Here is a 25564-nt window from a genome sequence, read left to right on the forward strand (position 1 = left end):
TTCTGTATTACTATGAGGCCCACTGGTATATAAAATTTGGTTATCTGATGTGAAGAAGACAGTGAATTTGACTCAAGAAGCAGATAGAAAATACATCAATGAAACTGAAGTACTGCATACCCCCTCACATTTATGGCATTCAAATATATTTATAAAATCAATTCTTTAAATTAAAAAAAAAATCAAAAATCCTAATCTCCTTTTATACAAAAACTTTTGCAACACAGGCAACATTTAAAACTTTATGAGTTAAGCTTTGCTGGCTCTCTTCCCACAAACAGAAGACCCTTCCTGACAAGGCTCATCACATTTCCCTTTCATGTGCCGGCATGCTAAGAATTAATGTCTTAACTTGAGTTAAATAAATCCAGTGATAACCTGCTCATCTCTTGAACTAACTTTCTGATGATAGATTTACCCTACTCTTCTTATTATCTGTGGCTATTAATGGGTCATTAAACATGTAACTGCTGGCTCTGGACTGTGAAACTGTCCTACTTACAGCAAACAATTACATTTCCAAACTTTAATTTCCATTTGTGACACAGAAATCTACCTGCTAAGTAATAATATTTCTTTCAATTCAAGAACTTACCCTAAAATCAGAATCTTTTAGAGCTTAGAGAGACTTTTATCTGGTACTCAATTTCTTGGAAACATAACAGGAGCAAACACAGCTGAGGACTAATCTCACAAACTCTCCATGCATGAAACAACTGACTACAGAAAAGTTTTATGCATGAATGATTTGAAGCAGTGAGCCTGTAAGTGGAAAGGAGAAAGCCTAACAGTGGATTCATTCAAATGAATGGGCAGAATTTTTGAAGCTCTGTATTTTGTTTCATTTTTATATTCAGACAGTTGAATAAATATTAAAAATGGCTTCAGTAATATGGATTTATGTCACAGGTCTATTTTCAAACCTAACCATAACAGAAGTGGTCACAACTGCATCATCCTGGTCACTGGTGCATCATCTAGTTATGAGAATGACAATAAAGCCCATCTCACCATTTGTTCCAATTGTATATAGTTAGGTTACAGTCAAACATAAATACTGGTGATGCAGGTAGGCAGAAGGTGGTTTCTTTACAACACCCAGACTAGCATTAACATGAATAAGATGTTTCACCAGATACTCATACATTTTAAAGCTTTATCACTAGATGAAGCAGAAACCCAATGCTTCTTACAAGAAGTGGTCCGTGAAATCAGATTTGTGATGCAAAAATTTATGGTCCCCTTTGTAGTGAAAGCCTGTGACATGTTATCTCACTTAAGTAACCAGTGCCAGATATGCAACTTTTGTTATCGAGTTACTGTCTCCCAGAAATGCATTTTTGGCTCTCTCATCTGGTCTAAAGACCTATTTTAGACTATGATGGTGGCAGCTAATTTTTCTAGTAAGAAATATAAGATAAATGTAAACCTCTATATAAGTGTTGTATATTCTAACACACACATTCAGGGGAAGTGAGGGGGAGAGGTTTCTACAGCTAAACATGATCTCAAAAAATTCTTCCATATGTGGAAAAGACTGCAAAGTTAACATATAAATATAGATATATATATAAATATACACACTGAGCAGTATGTATACATTATATCACATTCACTAAACCTCAAAACATAAAATAAATTCATTTCTGTAAGCAAAGGAGAGGTATGACTTTTCAATGTACAAAATCCATCTCCTGGAGGTATCATAGACAGCAAAACCTGCATTCTACTTGTTACTTTTAATACTACTCCAGTTTAGCTGGCCTCTTAGTCAAATTATGAATTTAATATGATTAAAAGGTATTTGAAAAACCATCTGGATACAATGTAATCACAATTAAGAGGTAAAAATAACAAAAGCATTCACAAATATTACACATTTCTATTGGCTTTTATACAAATAACATAAGAAACTGAACACATTTGTTACTGTAAATAGTAATATACCAAAACTAAGAACTAGAGAAGCCCTGAAAGACAAATTTCAACTTGGAGCAGACTCATATTTCAAGGCTCTTTCTTTTTCTCCATCACAGGTATGATGCAATCTACAAAGAAATTTATGTCTGAAACCACTCTCATTATCCTTATAATCTGGGCTGCAAGTTTCTATGGAAAAACACTTTGGTTTTCTTTTTAGGTTAAAGTAGATAGAAATAGCTTGCTAGACATCAGAGGCAAAAATCTTGTATCTATCGAAATGAGCATATGATAAGACTTATTGGTTCTGGGAAATTCTAAACAAAAACAACATCCTCATTAGAAGAAACACATTTGCCATTTAGGAACGTGTTTATAATAAACAATATAGCTATGATAACTGCATACAATTTAATAGGAGAACTGACTTTTTAAGTGTGACCAGGATATAAATAGGATTTTATTACATTCACTTCAACATGTCTCAGCACTCTGTGATGTGAATCACAAGTTCTTTGTTCCAGAGGGAGAATATGCATAGCAAAGATGAAAAATTAGAGGAAATACTTAAAAATGTGAAAGTATTTATGTGACTAATTTGCACAGCGCTTCTTAGATCTGTAAGCAGTAATTAATTCAGCACGATGCTAGTTATTTAGAGTGGATATGCCTGGGATTGTTTATATTGAATGTACCGACAAGCAAACCTTGCCCTGCCCAGATTCCTAAATTAAATAAATCCATGTGACTCCAATGAGCTTAGTGCAGGCTCAGCACTGTACTAACGCAATTGCGTGCTTCCTTGCAGCTTGAGGCACCAGCAGAACAAGCTCATGTACATTTAGTGAACAGACAAGAGCAAGCCCACACCTGCCCAAATACAATGTGTAAACATACAGGATAAAGAAACACAGATATTAAACAAAATCTGGGTCAGGGAAGGAGCCAGTAATTCTGATTTACTGCATTAAACAGCTATATCATATCACTTCTTTTATACACTAAAACACTGGTACTTTAGGGTTTTCCGCTTAGTTTTGTTTCTTTCCCGAACAACTGAAAGACAAAGTTTTGATGTTGCAGAAACGTCCCTAATATGATAATTCAGTTTTCCATACACACTGAACTTCTGCTGAGATTGGACTTTCTATTCATGGTCTAAGGAAATGTGAATAATTTCACAGTTTTCAAACAATCATGGTCATTTGAATAAGCTAAAATAACCTAAATAACCTTTTGTTGTTGTTATGTTTGATCACCTTCTAAAGTTGTGGGCTTTTTGTTTTGTTTTGTTTTGTTTTGTTTTTGTTTTAAAGACAAATCCCAGTTTCAGTATTCCTGGGGCTTATTCAGGAGTTTAAGGTTGGCAACATTCCAGTATTGCCACAGAATATAAGGCATTGTGCTAATAGCCAGGGCTGCCAAAATAAACAAAGTAGCATGTACTCTTTTCCCCCAAAATTATATATGGATCAATACAGTGATTTGCCAGTCAGGATCCAGACACTAAAATAACAATCATTATTCGACTGTCCTATGGCTCTGATTTCAAAGTCATCCACCTCAAACAAAAACTCATCTGAACTGTACTGTGTTTTTCACATTTCTTCTTTCAGCAACTTCAAGAATATTTAGCAGTTCCAGCTGATGAGCTGTTTCCAAGATCAGTCACCACTTCACAAATCAATAAACACTGTCTAACAGCACATGGTCTTCTAAAACTTGCAAAAAGAAGTCGTACAGTACTATTTTATAACAGTTAGACTGTTAAGTTTCATGCATCACTGCATTCAATTTCTTTTCTCAAATTAACGAGAAAAGATTTTTAAAACTATGTGGATCTAATACTAAGACAGATATCAGATAGACAGTTCTTTAAAAACAAGTTGACTTCCTTACTGGAGAATGTTATTAACAGAAACTTCATGGATACGCACTGCCACATCAATGTCTTAGTGAGGAGGACTTTTCCTTTTGATAAAAGGATAGTTCGGAAACCTTGAACTATATTTTTGGCCGCTTTGCTGAGATTTCAGAAAAACAGAATAATGGAAATTATGATTGTGAGTTTGTAATTATCTACTTCTAACCACCACTGCCTTGTAGAAGTGCCATCAAAAATGTTTTTGATAGGAACACAATCTCTGTGCAGCCAGACTGGATTAAAAAGATGTAAAAGGACAGGCTACATGCATACACCACCACGTGACATTCCATCCTCAATTACAGCTTTTAAGAACAGGGCCAACTTTCTGGAAAGCAGACAGATCTTACAGTTTTATAGCACAGCTTATGATATTGATACTTTCTCAAAATCTAAATCCTTTTTATGACAATATCATCTGTCATCATAAAACAAAATTAAAATAAATTTGTAGCCTTGGTGATCATGAAGTGAAGCATACGACTTTGACTCAACAACAGCTTTGGCATTCAGGGAACTCATGAAATGAGAAACACCTTGCATTTTATGTCTCTCAAAATCTCCAGCTCTTTAAGCAGTAAGAAGATTTGATAGTTCATATAGTCATCAGGATTGACAATGAAGTCCTAAAGTATGAAAATTCTTTGGATGTCTTACCTTTAGTCTTCCACTGTTTGGACACAGAATCAAATTCTTCATATGGCCTCTCAAATATATAACTTCACATTAAGAATGCTGTCAAACTAACTGAAGTATAGCCTAGAAACATAAATGTCCCAGCTTACCTACATAACTTCTTCTAATTCCCTTTTTTATAGAGAGATCCTGTTTTTAATTTAAATAATCAAGTACATTTTGTACCACGTAGTCCACAAACAGCAACTTGAACTCAGGACCTTTTAACCACATAGAAAAGATGTTATGAATCTTAACAATAAAGACCTGGGTGACAGCAAAAGAATGCTGTTTTTTTATGTGGAGACCATTCTAGAGCTGGAGATCTGTCATACATGACAATAAGTTAAGGAATGCTTCAGAGATAACAAGAAATGTAAAATGCCAAGGGAAATTAATAGTAAGTGAATATGAGTGACTGTGGTCTATCAGCCTAAAAGTCAGAATACTATACAAAATTGGAGGGGCAGAAAGGAATCTGAGATTACAAAACCAAAAGGGAATGAGATGTCTCAATTTGACCAGGCTTGTGGTTTCTGAGACAGCATTCTCTATTTGTTACAATTCTGAAAGTAAGACAAGAAAGACAAAAGGAGTGCAGTACAGAAAGGCACCTTTGGTAGGAAATAATATTGTGTCTATTTCTATCAACTTTCTTCAGTAACATCACTTCGCTTCAACAGCATGTTCACTTTTGTGATACAGACAGGCACTTCCTCCACAATATTTTCAATACAAGGAAGAAAACTGAAGAATGACATTGGCAAAAGGGGCCCAGGGAAAAAGTTACTGAGGAAAAAGGGTAAGCGTTTAGAAGTGAGAAGCGAAAGAGAGCTGGGAAGTTGGACAGGAAGCTTCGTGATGATGCTATCTAGGCTATCGGGCAGGATGGTTTCTAGAAGTTCTAGAAGTTCAAATTTATCTGGATATGTTCTAGAAGTTCAAATTTATCTAGATATGTCTTTTGTCTGTTCCAGAGAGATATTGGATGCAAAAATACAGATTAGATTACTGTAATGCACTCTACAACAGGCTACATATTACAACCCCTTGGAAACTGAAGCTAGTACAGAATGTTTATTAAATTAAGTTATATTCTTGCTAAGAACACTACACCCGCACTCCAGGATACCCACTGACTGCCAAAATATTTTCAGGTGAAATTTAAGAAAGTTTGCCAACTCTCAAACCCAAACTGAAGAGAATAAATTTAAATTTGTAGTGCGAAACTGCAAAATTATCTTTTCACAGAATCACAGAATCGTCTAGGTTGGAAGAGACCTCCAAGATCATCTAGTCCAACCTCTGTCCTAACACTAACAAGTCCTCCACTAAACCATATCACTAAGGGCTACATCTAAACGTCTTTTAAAGACCTCCAGGGATGGCGACTCAACCACCTCCCTGGGCAGCCCATTCCAATGCCTAACAACCCTTTCAGTAAAGAAGTTCTTCCTAACATCCAACCTAAACCTCCCCTGGCGCAACTTTATCACATTCCCCCTCATCCTGTCACCAGGCACGTGGGAGAATAGACCAACCCCCACCTCTCTACAGCCTCCTTTAAGGTACCTATAGAGAGCGATGAGGTCTCCCCTGAGCCTCCTCTTCTCCAGGCTAAACAACCCCAGCTCCCTCAGCCGCTCCTCGTAAGACTTGTTCTCCAGACCCCTCACCAGCTTCGTCGCCCTTCTCTGGACTCGCTCGAGCACCTCCATGTCCTTCTTGTAGAGAGGGGCCCAAAACTGAACACAATACTCGAGGTGCGGCCTCACCAGAGCCGAGTACAGGGGGACAATCAACTCCCTAGACCTGCTGGCCACACTGCTTCTTATGCAAGCCAGGATGCTGTTGGCTTTCTTGGCCACCTGAGCACACTGCTGGCTCATATTCAGCCGACTATCAACCAGTACTCCCAGGTCCTTCTCTGCCAGGCAGCTTTCCAACCACTCATCTCCCAGCCTGTAGCGCTGCTTGGGGTTGTTACACCCCAGATGCAGGACCCCGCACTTGGCCTTGTTGAACTTCATGCAGTTGACCTCAGCCCATCGGTCCAGCCTATCCAGATCCTCCTGCAGAGCCTTCCTTCCCTCGAGCAGATTGACACGCACCTAACTTGGTGTCATCTGCAAACTTACTGAGGGTGCACTCAATCCCCTCATCCAGGTCATCGATAAAGATATTAAAGAGGACTGGCCCCAGCACTGAGCCCTGGGGGACTCCACTAGTAACTGGCCTCCAACTGGATTTGGCTCCATTCACCACAACTCTTTGGGCCCGGCCATCCAGCCAGTTTTTAACCCAACAAAGCGTACGCCAGTCCAAGCCACGAGCAGCCAGTTTCTTGAAGAGAATGTTGTGGGAAACGGTGTCAAAAGCCTTACTGAAGTCAAGGTAGATCACATCCACAGCCTTCCCCTCATCCACCAAGCGCGTCACTTGGTCATAGGAGATCAGGTTCATCAAGCAGGACCCACCTTTCATAAACCCATGCTGACTGGGCCTGATCGCCTGGTTGCCTTTTTTTTACAAGTGTTTTAAAGACTAGTAAAATGGTTAAAATTGCAATGTTACTGATATAGCAGCACTCACTTCATGGAAATTTGTTTGTATCAAATAAAAATCAGATGTACCAACATAACTAGGGAACACATTGTGACTCCCTGTAACGTGACTATATGTATGGGCAGAGGAGAGTTAGAATCATCCTACTGCTTATGAAGTTTTCGTATCCTCCCCAGACTTAAGGTCCAGGGGCAAAATAGATTTCCAACTCATATTTCTCTCTAAACAGCAGTGTGAAAAAAGAGCGGATAGAGGCAAGAAGTGGTTGAAAACCTGGTTTTGTTCTCTAGCAGCAGACAGACCTAATCACATAAAAAGAGAAAAAGCTTGTTACATCTATTATATCTGAGAACAGTGCACAACCAATTCCTTCAAGAGAAATTGGAGACCCTATTTCTAATTCTAGAACTATGATGCTGTACAATGCCCATAGATGGATATGATATTGAATAACAATTATAATGAAAACATGATCATAAAAACAAAATATCAATAGCTGAACCAAATAGCACACACAAAAAGTATTCCTGTTTCCAGTAGGATATATGTATATTTTTCTTCCAAGAGACTGGTGATACACCACCCTCTTTAAAGGGGGTATAGAGTCACAGTGCTTTACATCAGTAAGTGTGAAACATCTTATTCTTCCTTAAAAATATGTATTAAAATACACATGCACATACTTTTACCACCATATCTCATAGCATACAAGTATTTCTTTACATAAATGTAGCAACATAAGTTAGAAAATCCAATGTTATACACAGAAATGGGAAATGTTTCAACATTAACCTTGCATGTTCAACTGCCTCTTCCTTCTCTGGGATTTCTGAGAAAACTTTCAAAAACCTTCCCTAACATGTACAAAATTAAATGGCATTTATCTTACAATAAACACCACATCCTTTTTTTCTTACAAAATAAAAAATGTCCTGGGATCATTTGCAAGTTTATTATTTTTCCAATTTGTTCTGTTGTTTCACACCATCAACAGTGGGTTGGACCACAGTCACCAAAAACTACATATCTAGAATTTACGTTTAATACACTATTGAATGGAAAATACAGGTTTGCATGGCACATGGCAATCAAATTGCCATTAAAAAAAAAAAGTGCTGTATGGAATGCTAAATAATACAACATAGTAAATAATAATAATAATTATTATTATTATTATTGAAAAACATAAGCTAAAGCAATTACTTGAGTTCACACATAATTATCATTGACTTTGCTGTTCTCAGAAAGACTATTCAGCCAGGATTTTGCTATGAAACTCCTATTTGTTTGCCTTACAATTAAACGTTTGCTAGGTTAATCCACTGTTCACAGTCTGGAAATTTAAGAATGGCAGTACTTCAGGAGAACATCTCATCCAAGCTCAGTGCACCAACACGAGATTAAGTAAAGCTGTTATCATGTGCAACAGATATTTGTCTAACCTGTTCTCTAAAATTTCCAAGAAATGAGCTTCTATTACATCCACATTAAAGAATGTTCATGTTTCTTTTGACTTACAGATTTGTTACACACATAGTTAAGAAGATGTGTTTTTTTGTTTTGTTTTCTTTTTTAAATGGCTAACCTAGTTATTCTTGGTATAAATTAAATTTACCACTCCTAGTCTTTCTACAGTGGGCACTGGAACACAATCGATCATCGTCTTCTTTACAACAACATTTTACGTATTAGAAGACTTATGACTCGCCTTTAGAACTTTCTAGACTAAACAAACCCAGTTCTTTAAGCCTTCCTCATAGGTCATGTTTTCTAAAACTCCTATCATTCTTATTGCTCTCCTTTTGTCCCTTTCCAATTTGTCTATCTTTCTTAAAGCATGGTGTTCACAACTGTATACACATTTTCAGATGAGGTCTCACCAATGCTCAAAAGAACAGAATAATTACTTCCTGCTTCTTTTCCAGCATTACATCCCATTACAGAATTAGATCTAACTTCACTGCAATGGTATTCCATTGTTGCCATATACTGCTTGCAATCCAGATTATATTTCTTTTGCCATTGTATTGCCTCAGTACATGTGAAGTTTCTCTTCCAAATGGACTTCTTTTTACTGAACTTCAGTTTACTCATTTCAGACTTTCTCTCCAGTTTATTAAGACTTGAGCTGTTTATTGAGACTGGAACAGTTTATTGAGCAGGTTATCTGCTCCTACTATGCCTGCAGTTTCTTTCAGCTTCGTTCATTACCAACAGTAAATGTGTTCTTCCTATTTAATCACTGAAATAATTTCTAAAAAATACTCCACAAAGGTGGATAAAGGACAGACTTCTTAGCATCCTGCTGCAAATGTCCCTCCTGTCTGACAATGAGTAACTGAAATTTTTTACGTAGCATGCTATTTATATCAGTTGCACAGTCATCTCATGCTGATTTCATGCATAATTCAATTAAAATTATTTATTGTTATAGCTTTTATCATTGTAATGCATTTCACTCTCCTAGTTATTACAAATATATGATAGTACAGTGTCAAACCCTTACAAATTTAAAGTATGTCACAGCTACTATTTTCTTCTTTAGCCACAAAGCCAGTTAACCATATGAAAGGAAATTAGATTTGCCTGACATACTTCGTCATTGACAAATACAGACTAAATTTAGAATGGCCATGCTATGTAAGGGCCATCTAGACCTGCATCCTGTTTTAGACTGTGGTCCAAAACTGTCACAAGAGTGCAAGAATAAAATGAGTACATAGAGATACATCATTTCATACCTTCAAGAATGCAACTTAAGACTAGCTTATCTGTTTTATTATAGTAATCAATTATCAGGTTGATTTACGTGATTAGGAAACGATCAGGTAACTTTTAGGAAAAATAACAGCAAAGCAAGCATAACATGATTTGATAAACATTAGGATAGATACATATATATAGATAGGTACATAACATCATGCAGTCTGATACAGACACCAAGCTACTGAAAATTAACAGTAAAGAGACTACTGGGTTTCTATTGACTCACTGATTAATAATTTATTCCATAATTTTTACAGTATGTAAAATAAAGTGATAAATCAATCTCCATATGTTTTACTTGTAAAGTACTGTGTTTGCCTTTATCCTCCTAGGGTCCCTTTTGTCCAATACAAGAGTTGTTGAATACAATCAGAGATAGTTCAGAGACTACTTCAGCTACTATTTTATACTCCCTACAACAAAATATATTGGCTTCTCCCAATGGGAATGCAACTATTTTATTTATGGATTGTTAATCCCTCGTTTTTCCCTGAAAATTGTGCCTTGTTGTGTAACTGCACTAAATAGCAAAATTACTATTAAAGGTTATTAAAGATTTTTAAAGTTTTTTGTTGTTGTTTTTTAAACTAAGACTTAAATTAAAAAGTCCAGAACACATAAGCATAAACAACTTGTGTCCTTTTTTTTCAAGAAAGGTTGCCATTTTTGCTATATTTATAGGGTCTTTTCTTGCTGCTTTTCATTCTTTTGCTAGTTATTATTATTAGTTATTTGCATATTAGTATTTCTGATTGCATCCGTATCTACCTTTTATACCTTCTTTATACTTGTCTACTTTATCTTTAATCATTTCCATCATTCATAATGTTTAATTTTTTTATACATTCTTGAAGAAGTTTTGATACAGATTTTTCTTTTTTTTTCTTATTTATTCTTTTCTCTGAATAACCTGTTATTGTGCATTGAAAAGAGTCTCTTTCACTAAATGTTAGCTTGTAACACAGAGGTAGTTGTTTCTTTTCTTTCTTTTTTTTTTCCACACATCTTGCCTTCATTCTGTTCTGTTCATTCTGTTTCTTGCAAAAAGCCAAATGTTCATGGTCATTTTTAGAATATTTTGCCTTCTCTTATATATAGTCAGCCAACTTATCTCTGTTAATCAGAATCAGAACTACAACTAGATAGTAGTTGTTGTCCTTAATATCCTTTGAAAGTTTTCTTTCCAAAAGTTCTTAACATGTTCCAAGAACTTCAATGCTATATTGTCTAGGTTTTGTGTTATTTTGGTTTTGATTTTGTTGTTGTTGTTGTTTTTTTGTTTGTTTTTCAGTTGGTATTCAATAAATTGATCTTTCTTGTACTTACCAGTTCCTGCTGCTAGTAGAGCTCTAGTGGTCATCCTAAGAAAGCTTAATTTGCCTATTTGTCTCCTATTCCTGACTAAGTAGTGTATCACACATCTCAGTTATAACTTCACCACTGTTTTTTTTCCTTTTATTTCAGCCCAGGCGTTATGAAATTATGAATGAATTTAACAGCACACAAGGATTTTTCAGAGAAAAAAAAAGTTTTATTTTTCCCCAGGGCTCCCTACCTGGAAAATAGTTATTTGCTTCTAAATATTGTTTTTTCCAACTCTAGATATATCCATATATGAATACCTTTCTTCTTTGTCCTACCCTGACTGAGTTCCTCCCCAGACTTGTACAGTTTTCAACTCTCACCCATTGTAGTACGCTAAAGAGAGTCAAGTCATGAAAAGAAGTCTATCTTAAAATTTGAATGTCATCTTCAGGAGGGCATCTATCCATAACTGACAAGCTCACCATACAAAGCAATTTAAAATTTGAAATGGAATAGTGTCACCCAGTAGCAGCTGGAAACATATGACATATTGGCAGCATGGCTTACATGTTTGTTTTAATTCCAAAATTAGAAGTTTGTTTCTTGAAATTTCATCTCCTAGGGCTAGTTTCTTTCATTTGTATTCCCTGTGGTGTGGCATTTTTTTTACATACATACACACATTCATGTACACACACATCATTCTATAATATAACAAATTGTTGAGTATCTGATACAGATACTTAATAAAGGACCGTAAAAACATGGCTGCTGGCAGAAGGGGATTTGAAGGGACAGATTAAGTTGTCACTAGAATTTAAAATACTATTTTGGTGTGTATGTACACAAATACAATGTGTAATTTATAGAATTACATGATGGATAAATAATTCAATTGTTTTTAATACTATAATGTTATGATAATTTAATGTAACTAGTAACTATACTATTATAATAATAAATATAGCAATACATAATTGTTAATAATAGCAATAATACCATTATTATCAATATTATAAAATTAAAACAGATACATTGTTTTTGGTGGATCTGGTCTTCCAAAATTAAGAGGTCTAGCATTTTCTGTTCAGAAACATCTGTTTCAAACCCATCAAAAAATAAAACTGAGGTTGCACACTGGACACTTAGCAAATTTCTTCCTACCGAAGGAACAGCAACATTATGTGAAAAACCATGCTGCATTATTAAAAAGGACAGTTGCAATGCTAATAAACCACAGAACATCATGACCTCTTAATTCCAAACATATATTGTATAACTGTTTTTACTTTAAAACTGTGACAATCAACTTGTTTTAATAGTTCTGCATTTTACTTTTCACTTAACTTTCATTAACGTTCTAAACTACTACCAATAAAAACAAATGAGTTTTGTATTTTAAAAAAATGTTTTAGATGTTAAAATTTGTATTTATTTGTATACAAATATTGAAATTTACAAAATCAAAACAGTGTTGGGCTTAGGGATTATTTTTCTACTGGGGGAAAAGGTTCCCAGTTCCCATTGTTCCATTTCCAAATTGAACAATGTCACCATTCTCAATCTACAGACCTTAGAAGACCATTTTATTAGGACAGCCCTGTAACACAGGACTCTAAAAAGGATAATATTATAAGAAGAATACTGAATCATTAAGCATTTTTAAAATAAAACATCTTGAAATTTTGTTCATCATGCCTAGTTAAAAATGTATCACTTGATTTTAAACTATACCTGATATTTGATAGCTTCAACAGAAAAATACATTCAAAACAATTTAGAACTAGGGGTTTACAAGTTGGCAGAGGGAAAAGCTGCATAAGTTTTAAGATACTAATGATTTATACATTTACTTTAAATAAACAAATAAATAAATAAACCCCAAAGTGGATACTTCTGAAATCACTCTAGTTATGAGAATTTCCACTGCTTTTCTACTCTAAAAGTTGAATTATGAAATGCTGAAAATAGCTGTGGAACTTTTAAAAAAGATAGAGAAGAGAAATATAAAGCACCAGACAAAAAGTCAAAATGTTTAGATTCTTTCAGGCATGGAAGTAAATACCAGAGCTATTAATTTCTGTTCAAAGAACATATCACTTACATTGCTCATTATTTCTTTGGAATATTTGTTTCACCTTGAAGTATCAAAATAGTAAAAGTGTAAAACTGAAGTTGAGAAAAGGTGACTGACCTGATCTGGAGAAGGTCTGTGGTTGGAGTGTTGTGGCCTCCCAGGAGATCGGTGGTGGTGGTGGTGGTGATGGTGGTGGTAATGGTGATGGTCATCATCATAGTTATCTGCCATAAGTTTCATTCTGTTTTGTGTCTATTTAGGATGTAAAGCGAGACAATTTATTACATGCTGGAATATATTAATTCAATACTGTTTTGGCAAGATCTTAGCTCTTCCTTCACTCTTTTTTCGGTAGCTGCAAGGATCTAACAGTAGAAGTCAGGCCTGCTGGCTCATGAAGAAAAGGAAACAGAAATAGAAAAAGATAACAAAGCATGTGAACACATCTGTCTCAGTTTTCACATATATAGAATTGCACAAAGAAGTCGGGAAAGGATATGATTAAGGATGTTGTGTTTGAAGGGCGTCAACAAACACATTCAACTTCCCTAAATTTGATATTTTAGAACATTTGTCTTTTTTTTTCTTCAATCTATTACTATGTCTCACTAATTAACTTGCAAAAATTCACCAACAGGAATATTATGTGTTCTTCAAATATTTACGGTTATCTACTGAGGCAAGTCAACAACAATAATGAATAGTTATGCAAAAAGCTAAATATTAGCTATTTTTTTAAGTTGTATGCCAGGATCACCCTGCTAAACAGTAAGTTAAAATAATCTTAAGTCTAGTTGATACAGACACAGACACTTAGACAAATAAGTGATTATGGGACCGAATGAAAGTAAGTCTTAGATATAAATCTTTAAAACAAGATCTATGCTTAAGCTACTGCCTCATACAGATAATGCAATTGATGTCACCATGAGGTAACAAGACATATCATTGCCCTTTATCAGTATTACAACTATTCCATGCCATGAAATATGCAGACTGGAATATCCCAAACCTTAGTCATAGAACCAAGACTATCTTACTACCTGCTTGCCCAATACCAATGGAGACAGCACTTTTTTTTTTCTGTTACTAGCACTGAAGGCTGTCTCAGGCAAACTTGTTAACTTCTAATCAAGTTTTACTTACTTACACTGATAAAACCAAGAAGAAAATGCCATCAGCTCTCAATGACCTCTTCCAAAATTTGAAGAATCAATTCGAGGCATATACAATTAGTATTAAGTAGATGGCTGAAAGGAAGATCGCAGTCTAAAGACACTTAATGTCATCTTCAAAAAACTAATCTGAACCCTGACACATTTTTTCTGTAGGGGAAAGGTTGCACTTGAAGGAGCATTATCTACTTTGTGTCAGTTCTCTGTGAGGACACCACTTGAGTAGGTCATGCACAAACATGCCTACTTTGCACACAGACACTTTGGAGGACATTAAAGATAAGAGTCTGAAGTCAATTGCAAAAAGTCACAGTTCTACCCATGCTCCAAGGCGGCAGGATGCATATTAACTCCAATGAGGATGCTGTCAAAACACATTACCCCAGGATTTTGCCCAAACTAATCAGTTCCAAAGGACCAAATTAAACAGATGAATTTAAACACAACTCATTTATTTGGTTATATTCCTATGCTAGCAGGTCTAACTGTATTCCAACTGGAAATGTCCATGGGATAGTATGTGGTAAATTTACTTCCTAAACGGATTATCCTATGAGAACAATCGCATACCATATCTCTGTTTGGAAATTTTCACTGATTTAATAAATTAATAAATAGAAAATGTAAAAACTAAAAGATTGCCATTTAATTCCCTGATTTTAATGAATTTGCTGAAGTAGAAAAGAGTTCTGAAAGAAAAAAAAAAAAAGAGAGCGAGCGAAAACTAAATATTATTACAAAAATTGAAAAATTGAAAAATATTTCAAAATAACAATCTAATGTGAGGAAAACTACGAGCCACAGGGTTAACACAAAATCCTAAGGTTATTAATTATTGCTAATTATTAATTAATTAGCAATTAATTTTATTTTGAACTACCATAATGCTTCTCAAGCACCTCACATTACCACCATTAGGGAGACAAACTATTTTATAGGAGGGCACTTGCACTCAGTTCAAGTTAAGATTAGAAAGAAAAATCATAACACATTCATAATAACAAGATAGAGGAACAGTCACAGATTAGATGTGTGCATGCTTTAGCCACTGTTAGACTCTTTATGGGCATCCCTATAGCAATAGAAGAGCATCTTCTCAGTGGGTTACAGAATAGATTTCCTCCACAGGTCAAGTAGTAGACTCTTTCAAACAGGAATTGCGCTGGCACTATATGGTGTCTTTTCATGTTTTTTAACACTACTTTCTGCACAGTTGTGATCATTCCATTTTCTCCATCATGGATAAGATAGAAGCATAGACCTGTATGAATGTCAGTTATGAATTTCTACTGATTTTACAAAAAATTAAAAAAATGCAAAATAAAAAATTAAAAAAATCAGTGTGACTCATTATAGTTAGCCTGTTTGTCTTTACATTCAAAGAGGATGGCTTTTTGAACGAGAGTGGAAAAGATGGAGAACTAATAGACAAATAATAACCCACTTACTGTAAACACTGTAATATCCTGCCTCTTTGGGGAAGCTCCTAAGATTTTATTAGTTTATTTTCTTATCAATGAACAGCCTTAAATTTCCTACCTTTCAACTGTATTCCATAAAAGAATGCAAAAGTTAAACAAGATGATATACGCAATCCTAAAAGTGTCCCCTGTAATGAGGTGTTGGGGATTAGACGTGTCATGGGATAAGAACTGTAAATGAATGATGTCATCTTTCTAATTTGGTGCTGAAATATAAATAAACCACTTCTAATGTTTCCTCCTTTTGGATGCCAGATTGCAGTAAAATCTGCACAAAGAAACTGTTAATGCTGCAGTAGGGTTCCCTTAGTTGTCCTTTCTGGAAGCAAAATGTATAAGAAATAGGAAATTAGGATTTGCTTTCAATTGATATGATCATCAAACCATCCAAACATTTACATAACATTTTATTGCTGTTCATTCCTTAAAATTATACTAAATATTTTTAATAGCTTTGACTTTTTATTAGTTAGTGCTTCACAATGACAACTAATAGGATTTTGAGTTTCTGCTTCTCTTCAATTTAGCTGCTGTCAGAGAGATGTTCACTTCAACAGTGAACTCTGTTTTCCAGATATACTTAGCTTTCACTTTAACAGTACAAAACATGATATGATTCAAACTTTTAAAAGCAGGACTTTTAAGGATAAGCAGAATGATTTCTGGAGGAGGAACAAAACTAAAGCCATCCAGAAAATTAAACAGAGGAAAAATACAATCCTTTTCAGCTCCTTCTAAACAAAATTCTGAAATGTTACTTCCATATACTTCCCTTGCTAACTCTTTTAATTCTTAGTAGGTGTTGAAATGCCATGTATATTATTATTTGAGGAAGAAATTAATTAACCACATTGGAACTCATTCAAGACACCAGGGCTTTACACACCCCCACACACATACAAGCACACACAACAACACATAGAAAAGGATTTTATTGACCATGTTTTAGGACATTGGCTTATCAGACAAACAGTAACTGCCCCTGCTCAGGGTCCCATGTCAACACATTTGAGTATCATTCCAGTACTGACTTGGGGGGAAAAATACCACCTACTGACTTGGCAACGCCATAATTTCCTGCACCATGTTCAGCATGCCTGAAAATTTCCTGTTCAGAAATATATGAGACTTTTTTCTTATATTACTTTCAAAAGCACTGCAGATTCCTAAATAAGGCTTTTTAGGATGATCTGGAAACTCAGTCCTGGAACATGCAATTCATGAAAATTTGAATGATGCTGGCACATACATTTAAACTGTGCCATATCTAATCTGCATCATCTACTACTTTGCAAGAATAACCCCAAATCAAAAATAGTTCTTTTATATAGTTCAAAATTTTACTCACATTTTTCTCTCAAAATCTAATTCCAACAAGTAGTTATTACAGAGCTTGAAAACTATTTTTTTTTTAATTGAAATTTGAAATCAAATTAGAGGGCTGACAGCAACCCCTTCCTGGCGGTCTGGATAGCCCCTTGCTCAGAATTTAATATTTTTTAGGTGAAAACCACTCTCAATTCAAAGGCGGTGTAAAGAGTAGGCATCTTCCTGATGTATATGTTAAGATACTCATGTTTTTTCCACAGTTTTTTCATGAGCTTGCTCAGAATCAATTTTTGTTTTCAGTTTATTAGGTAACAGTGTTCACTACGGAATGAATAGCATCAGTGGCTTAAGGAGGAATTAGCTTTTAAGTTGTCTGCTGCTTCCACTACTACATAGCAGACATTCTCAAATAGTTAAACATTTCTGCCTTTGCAGTGGTCAAAAATATATCTGCTTCCCAATCAGGCTGTTATACCCCATCATCAGAGTATACTCAGATACTAACATGGATATTTTCAAATGGATAATTACTGAATCTCTTCTGTTTAGTTAAGAACCTCCTAATTCACAGTCTAGTGTAACTTCGTCAAGCCCCTAACAGACTCTTCAGTGCAACGTTTAAAAGCATCAAACACAAGCAGCTGGAAGAGCAGCTGCGTTAGCCTGAGTGTGTCCATGTAAAGTACGATTCCTGTGTGCTTCCACCCCAAAATCTCCATCCAGCTCCTGATTAAGAAATGTTGTCAGTCCCATGTCCCATATATAATAGGAAAGACCTAGAAGGGAAAAAAAAAAAAAAAAAAAGGGAAGAAAAAGAAAAAAAGCAGCCATGGCACATTCTTTTTCCCAATGTTGAGACCAAGTCTGTCCTGTGTACACTTAACAGGAGGTCATCCAAAACAAAGTTATGTCACTCTTGAGGAAAATATATATACTTTTTTCAAGTTGAACAAATTAAATATTCTTTTATTTCTTCCTGTTGTGTTCTCACTGGTATATTACAGCTGAAACAGAAGTTACGGGTTTGATGAAGATGTATCTGGAGAGCTACCCTAGCCTACATGAGGCTTATAAATTAGGCCTTTAAACCTGAAATATTGTGAAATCTCCATATGCACCACCAATTAAAATTATGGAATACTCTGTGAAGAAATCATTCTTACAATTTCAATTACAAATTCATTGACTCACATCAGACTGCAGGTAACACTACTATACAGCTTCCTGAAACCTCTCTATCAACTGCTGTGTCAAATAGAATTTTGGAGAATATGCATTTGCAAAATTTTGGTGACCTATACATAGCACCATTGTTTGTTTCCATTTATGATAACCATTGATCTTTTTTTCTATAGTATTCTTCTTTTTCTAATATGATTGCCTTGCGTATATCGGATCTAACCAAGTCAGCATAAGATCACGTCTACCGATTTCCTACGGTGGAGGTCATTCTTTACAAGTAATATTTCTAGAGACAAACATGAACCAAGATGCTACTATCTTTCAAAGACATGATGAAATCCTAAATAAATGTTGAGTCAGAACTTCATTACACACCACATCTTCTTTCATATTCATTGTCATCTTTTCTCCAAAATATAGCAGATTGATTTTTTTTGCAATCTACCTTGAAGATATGGACTACTTTAAACAAAGGGAGAGAATAAATTTCAAGTTCAGCAGCGTAGATAGAAATGACCTGTTGGAAGTCATGGGCTTTTATTTTGAAAAATTACATTTCCTCCTCAGTGACTTCATCTTCTGTGACCACAACACAGAGATATGCACTCAGTTAGTCCTATTGTCCAGTGTATTATTGCTTTAGTTTTAGATATATGTTTTTATGTGTGCCAATGTATATAAATATACTCACACATTTATATATGAACTTATGTACATATGATCAATTCCTTTATCCAGGAAAGATAGCAAAGCCTATAGACCCACAAATGCTTAAGGAATTTCTTGATTTTAACTTATTCTGGCAAAATGAAACCAGTTTCACTAGTGGCTGAAAGAACGATGAGCTGCAGCATAGGCCAGATTTTCTGAAATTAGAAGTGGGTGTGTCACTCAGAGGAGCCCAGAAAGGTATAAGTGATCCATTTGACTTGCAAAGGAGATGGGGTCTCAGTAGTCTCAAGTATTTTCTCAAGGCTGAGGTTTCCAAACCTCTCTCCTATTTCATTCCTTTTTAACTCTGCCAGTGGAAGTGCATTATATTCTAACTCAGACACTGGCAGAAGAATCCTAAATTCTATTCTTAGCATGAATCTGAAACAATTTAGTTTCAATTTAGCATACCAGGATGAATTTGCAAACTCTAACAGTAACTCTAACATTTTCTTTATGGAACACATTTGATACAAAAATAATTAAAAGACAAGGAACATGAAGCTCTGTTACTTTTGCCTGTCACTTTTCAGTGTATGTTTCAACTTGGTTTTGGGCTGTTACCTGAAGTTAGATAAGCTACAAATTTTAATTTCCTGTTTTGATCATTCATCATATGCTGAAAAGCTGTATCTCTGGCAGCAAAATTATCATACCCAGTTGTTTATGTTTTGTTTGTTTTCGAAAATGTCTGGTGAACACCAGGCCCACACCTGAGACGGAACAAGTTTTAATTTGGCTTTATCTTAGGAAAGAAAAAAAAAAAAGTAAACTTGTAAAATGCAACAATTCATTAACTGCATCTGTTGCAGACTCTGTATAGCCTTATCAGTTTTATCCTGAAAAACTTCCACTTTTTTTTGCTTTAAATTTATTGACTGCATTCAATAAATGATATATCCATTTTGAAATAAAGGAAAGATAGAGGAATTAAAAGTGTCTTAAAGCTAGGTGAACAGGTATATTAACCCTTAGGGCTTGAAACAGTTGTCTTTGATCATTCAGTATCACTATTTGCTAAGCTGTCAAGGTCATGAATGGTATGTGTAACTGAATTTTTAACCCACTTACCGAGGAATTTATGATCAAGCTCTGTATGAAAACTGACAGATATTTCTTGTCTTTCTAAAATTCTGTAGAGTTTAAGTAAGGATCTACAGAAGTGAAATGAAAGTCTTTGATTGACTAGTAACAGACTCAATAGCTTAACAACAATCTGTAACTGTAAAACTATAATATTAAAACTGTCTTTTAAAAAAATATTTTAGCAAGGTGGCAATAGGCAACTATGCTTTGATCTGTCATCTGGATCAAGTTAACAATGAAACTCATGAATGAGGTTCAAATGAGGAAAAATAGTAAGATTTGTTGCTCTGGGATATAGGTGTAATGCCATTCAACAGCTATTACTTTCCTTTGGATTTTCTTCTCAATCTCTTTTCACTAAAAGGAATTTGAAACATTTCTAGAATATTCCCTTTCAATAGGGTAGGATTTTTCCCTATACAATATGGGAAGAAGGTACATATAAGGCCTGCAAGCTATACTGGAGAGGTCCTGGAGTGTAATAAAAGCATGAAATTTAAAATCTAGAGACTCACCTTCTAGCTTAGAATCTGCAATGGCCTCTTGTTTAGCATCTTCAACATCACAGAACCTCTATGTCCTGCAATCTCACTATTTGAAAATAATACTTCCATAAAATACTTTGACATCTTCATGTGGCAGATGTTTAGTTCTATTTTTCCTGATTTTTTTTTTTTTACAAATAAATGATTTAATTTGAGCTTTTTTTTTTCCTAACACAGCATTTCAGAAAATACTAATATAATCTTAAAAAAAAAAACAAACAAAACACACCTTGAAATCCAGAAGGTAAGAGTCTAAAAAGCTGTGTACATAAGACGATATAGTTCATCGAGTTTATCCAGTAGTTACATAAACCTAGTGGAATTCATTTGCATTGCACGAAAACATGTGCAACTGCAATTGTTTTTCTTTCAGTTTGAATCCAGTGCTTCGGGCCTGAATTCTATTAGCTGAGGGTTAACAAAACGTTTGCTAAATAATCCAGTTCTGTATTTATTCTCTCCAAATAAAATTAGTTTTCATGTCAGAACAGTATTTTTGCACATTCTTTGAAATCTGTTATTTGAAGACAAGCGATGGATTTCTAATTATTCCTACTGCTGCACAGCACAGAGATTATTAACAGCCATAGAATACAATTTGTAGCTGTTTTGTTATTTGATATCTTACCTATACTTAAATATTGGACAACAAATGCTGTACTTGGCCTCAAATACCTTTAAAGTTCACCATATCACATTTGTCACTCAGTATGTTAAAGCACTCTCAGTTTGCATGAAATGAAGACTTTACAAAAACAGTATATATATTTCATTAAATAATAAAACATATTCTAAAAGTGTATTGATATGCTTATGTAACAGAAGAAGTCTTGAAAAGTAGCTACAAAGGGCTTTTCAGAAGTGATTGCTGTGTTTCGAAGTAACCGTCATGATGACTTCTAAGAACCATGAAGTCATAGGTTGCATCAAAGAACAATGAAACCATCATAGACCACATTGAAAATTAAAAGTATATGCCATGTAAGCCTGTATTTCTAAAGCCTAATGATTTTTTATTATTATTATTATTTTACTCTTCAGCAACTTTCCATTTGTATCATCTCTGTTGTCTCATCACTTCACATATTTTTCTGAGATCAAAAAAAAAATTTTAAATTCCAACTTTGGAGCCTTTAAAAAACATGCTCAACATCACTGTCATTTCAATCCACCCTCTCTGAGCATCTTGGACATAGTAGGGATACATGCATTCTGCATAAGTGATTTGATACTAAATCAAATAGTAAGCCTAATTTGATAACTAGAAAGAAGATTTAAGAGAGATTCCATTGCAAAGTTTCAGTGAAACTTCTTTTGCTTAACCTCCTTGATATGCGCAAGCTGGTTCACTAGTTACATAGCTGACGCAATAAAATAAAATAAAATAAAATAAACCCAGTATCATTATTTTAAAAGAGCCAAACCTTGAGACTGTGCTCAATTCTTTTTAATGGTAGCACATTTCTTGAATTAACACAATTCAATGAGACAAACCATTAAAATATATCATCCAGCTATGGTTTTGACAGACAGACTTGTGACCTTTTTCCACAAGTTAAAAGATCTGTTAATTGGCCATTGCTCTGAAGGACTTCTTGCCAATTCTACAGCTACATAAAAAACATGGACTTCAATTTGTGTTAAGTATTCAAGCTCTGGAATACTTCATGCTAATTATTCAGGCTACTTCTAACAGCATAACACTAGCACCATAATGTTAATCACATGCAAAATAAATTACAGTCTTAATAATTACAAATATATGACAATATTCAAGGTTGGTTTTGTTTTGTTGGTGGTGTTTTTTTTTGCTTATGCAGTGAGTTTTTATATACTAAATTATGAATACGTTTGCAAGCACACACCAGTAACTAAAAGATAATGAGAACATAACAGTATGGTAACTAAGAACTCCAGATGTTAAAAAAATTATCATAATCATAACCATATGAGTATTAGAATGCATCACTATGGATTAGAGCTATGTTTTACTGAGTGTTTTAATTATGCATTTTCTTTTTCTAACATCCCTGTAATATAATCTATCCTCATATTCCTCCTCTTAGCTCTATTTGGGCAAGGGTTTTGCTGCTTTGTTTCCCCCCTCAGTTTTAGAACACAATTAATTTTTTCCCCTATTAAAATTCCAAACGGGCTAATAAGCATGTGTGGTGGTTTTTTTTCATGATATAGTGTGTGGAAAGGGAGGGATAGAATGCATGCAGGTTAAAAGTATGCACGATAGTGTACTGTAGAAAAGTTTGGCTACTTACTTAACTCTTCTCCTTTCCCCTTTTTTTTTTTACCTCATTAATGCTACAACCATTGCATATGAAGTAAAGAACAGTGATGTTTTTATGCTAGAAAATATGTTTTTTTCTTCCTTCTCCCATCTATATCTAGTCATATAGTAAATTTAATTCATGTGATGTTTAACGTGAAAATCTTACAATTCTTATCATTTGTGACATGCGTGTAAACAAAACACTTGTTCTCACTCCCTGTCTGCCTTTAGGCCTTGTTTGTCTCCAGTTTCACAGTATAAAGAATAGTTTCAGAAGCAGTACCAAAAAGTTTCCAAGTTTTCAGGAAATCCAAACTTCCTCCTAGGTGAAATACAATGTTGGTCAAATTAGATGCTCTGACTCCTGTGAGGCAATATTACCAGAGATAAAAATGTTGTTAAATATTTCGTTTGTAATGAAGCAAAAAATACAGGAAGACTAGAAACAGTCAAAAACAATTGTTTTTTTTCCAAAAAGTGACACCAAATAAGTTTGGCAGATTAACTACTTTAATTATTTTTCTGAAGGTATCTTAAGGTATGTCATAAAACAGAAGTAAACCAATGTGATACAGAAAGAGCACTGGAGAAAATGTTAGACTAAATGAAGCGTGAGTGGCATAGAAGAAATAAATGGTCATGAAAAAGACAAAAAGCAAAGAATCCCTTATCTTTATCTGCCTGGAAGCAAACATGATGAAAACAACCTACCTATTTAAAGCCGAGAGAAATAATAAGTGGAAAGCAGTTTCCAATATAGATCTTGGCAAAGACTTTGATCTGATAATTTGTTTTTGAATGTGAGCATAAAAGTTCTACATATATTTCATTTTTTTCAATTAGAGTACTATTTAGCTGATATTAACAACAATTAGACCTACTGCTTTGCAAGATTACAGAATTTATCTTACCCTGAAAGATAAGAAGTCAGAGCACATAAGTCTCCCTCTTCATGAGCTGAAGGATAGTAGCCTTCTCACAAACAGTAGGGGGGATATTAGATGCTTGGCACACAGAACAGGCATAAGTAGATGCCTATATGAAGTACTAAGACCAAATTTCTGCTTTCTTCACACTTGTAATTGAAGTTATGTTGATTTGAACATGGTTCTCCTGACTTCTCTGTAGCGGTCCCTGCATTTAGAGTTTGTGTTTTTCAAGCCTTTTTAAGTTTTGTGAATTAAAAGTATGGCTCGAAGCACAGGAAATATCTTGTAATAATACAGCATACTAAGTAACGTGTAGGCTAGAGTCATGCTAAAAGTATTTGTCAGAGACCTACTACTAAACCTGGTAATTACATAAAAGTATGTAAGAACACAGACACGAAGAAGTGGGTTAAAAAGCATAATTAAGGCTCTGAAATAGCAGCTGCCTGAGGACATCCCAGGCCAGGTCCCAGTAAATGCAGAAGAACAACATAAGAAAGTAGGGTTCTCTGGCTGGAGGGATTTTTTGTTTGTTTGTTTTTGGTGGTGTTGTTTTAGAACAGGAAATAACCCATTGAAAACATACTTGCCCAGAGAGGTTTTGGAGTCTCCTTTGGAGACATTCAAAAACTGCCTGGACGCAATCCTGTGCAACATGCTTGGCAGGGGGGGTTGGACTACATGATCTCCAGAGATCCTTTCCAACCTCAGCCATTCTGGATTCTGTGATACTTCCCTATAATGATTATTTAACACCAGACGTCAATCAGAAATTTCACTAACAAAGCAGGACCTTTGAAACTGCAACTGTATGGTTAGTAGCACTAATTGTCTTCAAGGTCTGAATAGTTCATTTCAGTTGTAATTTTTGCAATTTCATTACCAAGTCCAGCTTTCTCATTTGTACATTTGTATCATATACAAAAACTAGCTGAAATTACTACATTTCTTCCATTGTATGCAATAAAAAAATAAATAAAAATTTCAACACATTGATATAATTGTACATTATTAAAAGTCAGAGATTAATAGACATTTTGCCACATTGAGAATCGGGAAAAAAAATCTGATTTTCCTAATATGAAAATTCAATATAAAAAATATTTGAATATTTGCTCTTACCTCTCAAAATGAAACAAACAGCTTGCATAGCATAAAACTCCTACAACTAAAGATCTCAGACTACTCTGCTGTTCACAGTGAGGTGCAGACAAAGCTTGACAAAGACCAATATTATGACAGTAAACAGAAGAGGGAAACAAAGGCTCAGTGGTCAAATATGTCTGTAGTACCCACATGAATGGCTTCAAACACAAATCCTATGTTTCTGTGAAGTAACATTAGACCCAACAGTACAACAAATCTGCCTCTGAAGAGCTGTGTATTTAATAACAATTATAGAATCATAGAATGGCTTGGGTTGGAAGGGGTCTTAAAGATCATCTAACTCCAACCCTCTGCCATAGGCAGGGATGCCACCCACTAGATCAGGTTGCCAAGAGCCTCATCTAACCTGGTCTGGAACACCTCCAAGGATGGGGCATCCACAAGTTTTTTTTGGCAACCTGTTCCAGTGCCTCACCAACCTTACAGTGAAGAATTTCATCCTA

General features: G+C 34.8%; 1 protein-coding gene across 29 annotated transcripts in view; it reads right to left on the reverse strand.

Moving 5' to 3' along the window:
• The window catches only part of ERC2 (ELKS/RAB6-interacting/CAST family member 2), a 522744-nt gene that overhangs the window by 121633 nt on the left and 375547 nt on the right, over positions 1-25564 (reverse strand). For 25 of the 29 annotated variants that reach the window (XR_013955471.1, XR_013955472.1, XR_013955473.1 and 22 more), the window contains one exon: positions 13350-13484. The exons of 2 other annotated variants lie outside the window; for them this stretch is intronic. Coding sequence is in view for 21 of the 27 variants with exons in the window: in XM_080605891.1 (XP_080462017.1) it covers positions 13350-13484 (135 nt within the window). In the remaining 6 variants the exon portion in view is untranslated. Of the gene's footprint in view, positions 1-11932; positions 12316-13349; positions 13485-17845; positions 17994-25564 lie in introns of those variants that run through there. 2 more of the 29 variants (XM_080605887.1, XM_080605889.1) reach the window with 2 other exon arrangements.

Source organism: Anser brachyrhynchus (assembly GCF_964034855.1).
Source record: "Anser brachyrhynchus genome assembly, chromosome: 10".
Classification (NCBI taxonomy): Eukaryota; Metazoa; Chordata; class Aves; order Anseriformes; family Anatidae; genus Anser; species Anser brachyrhynchus.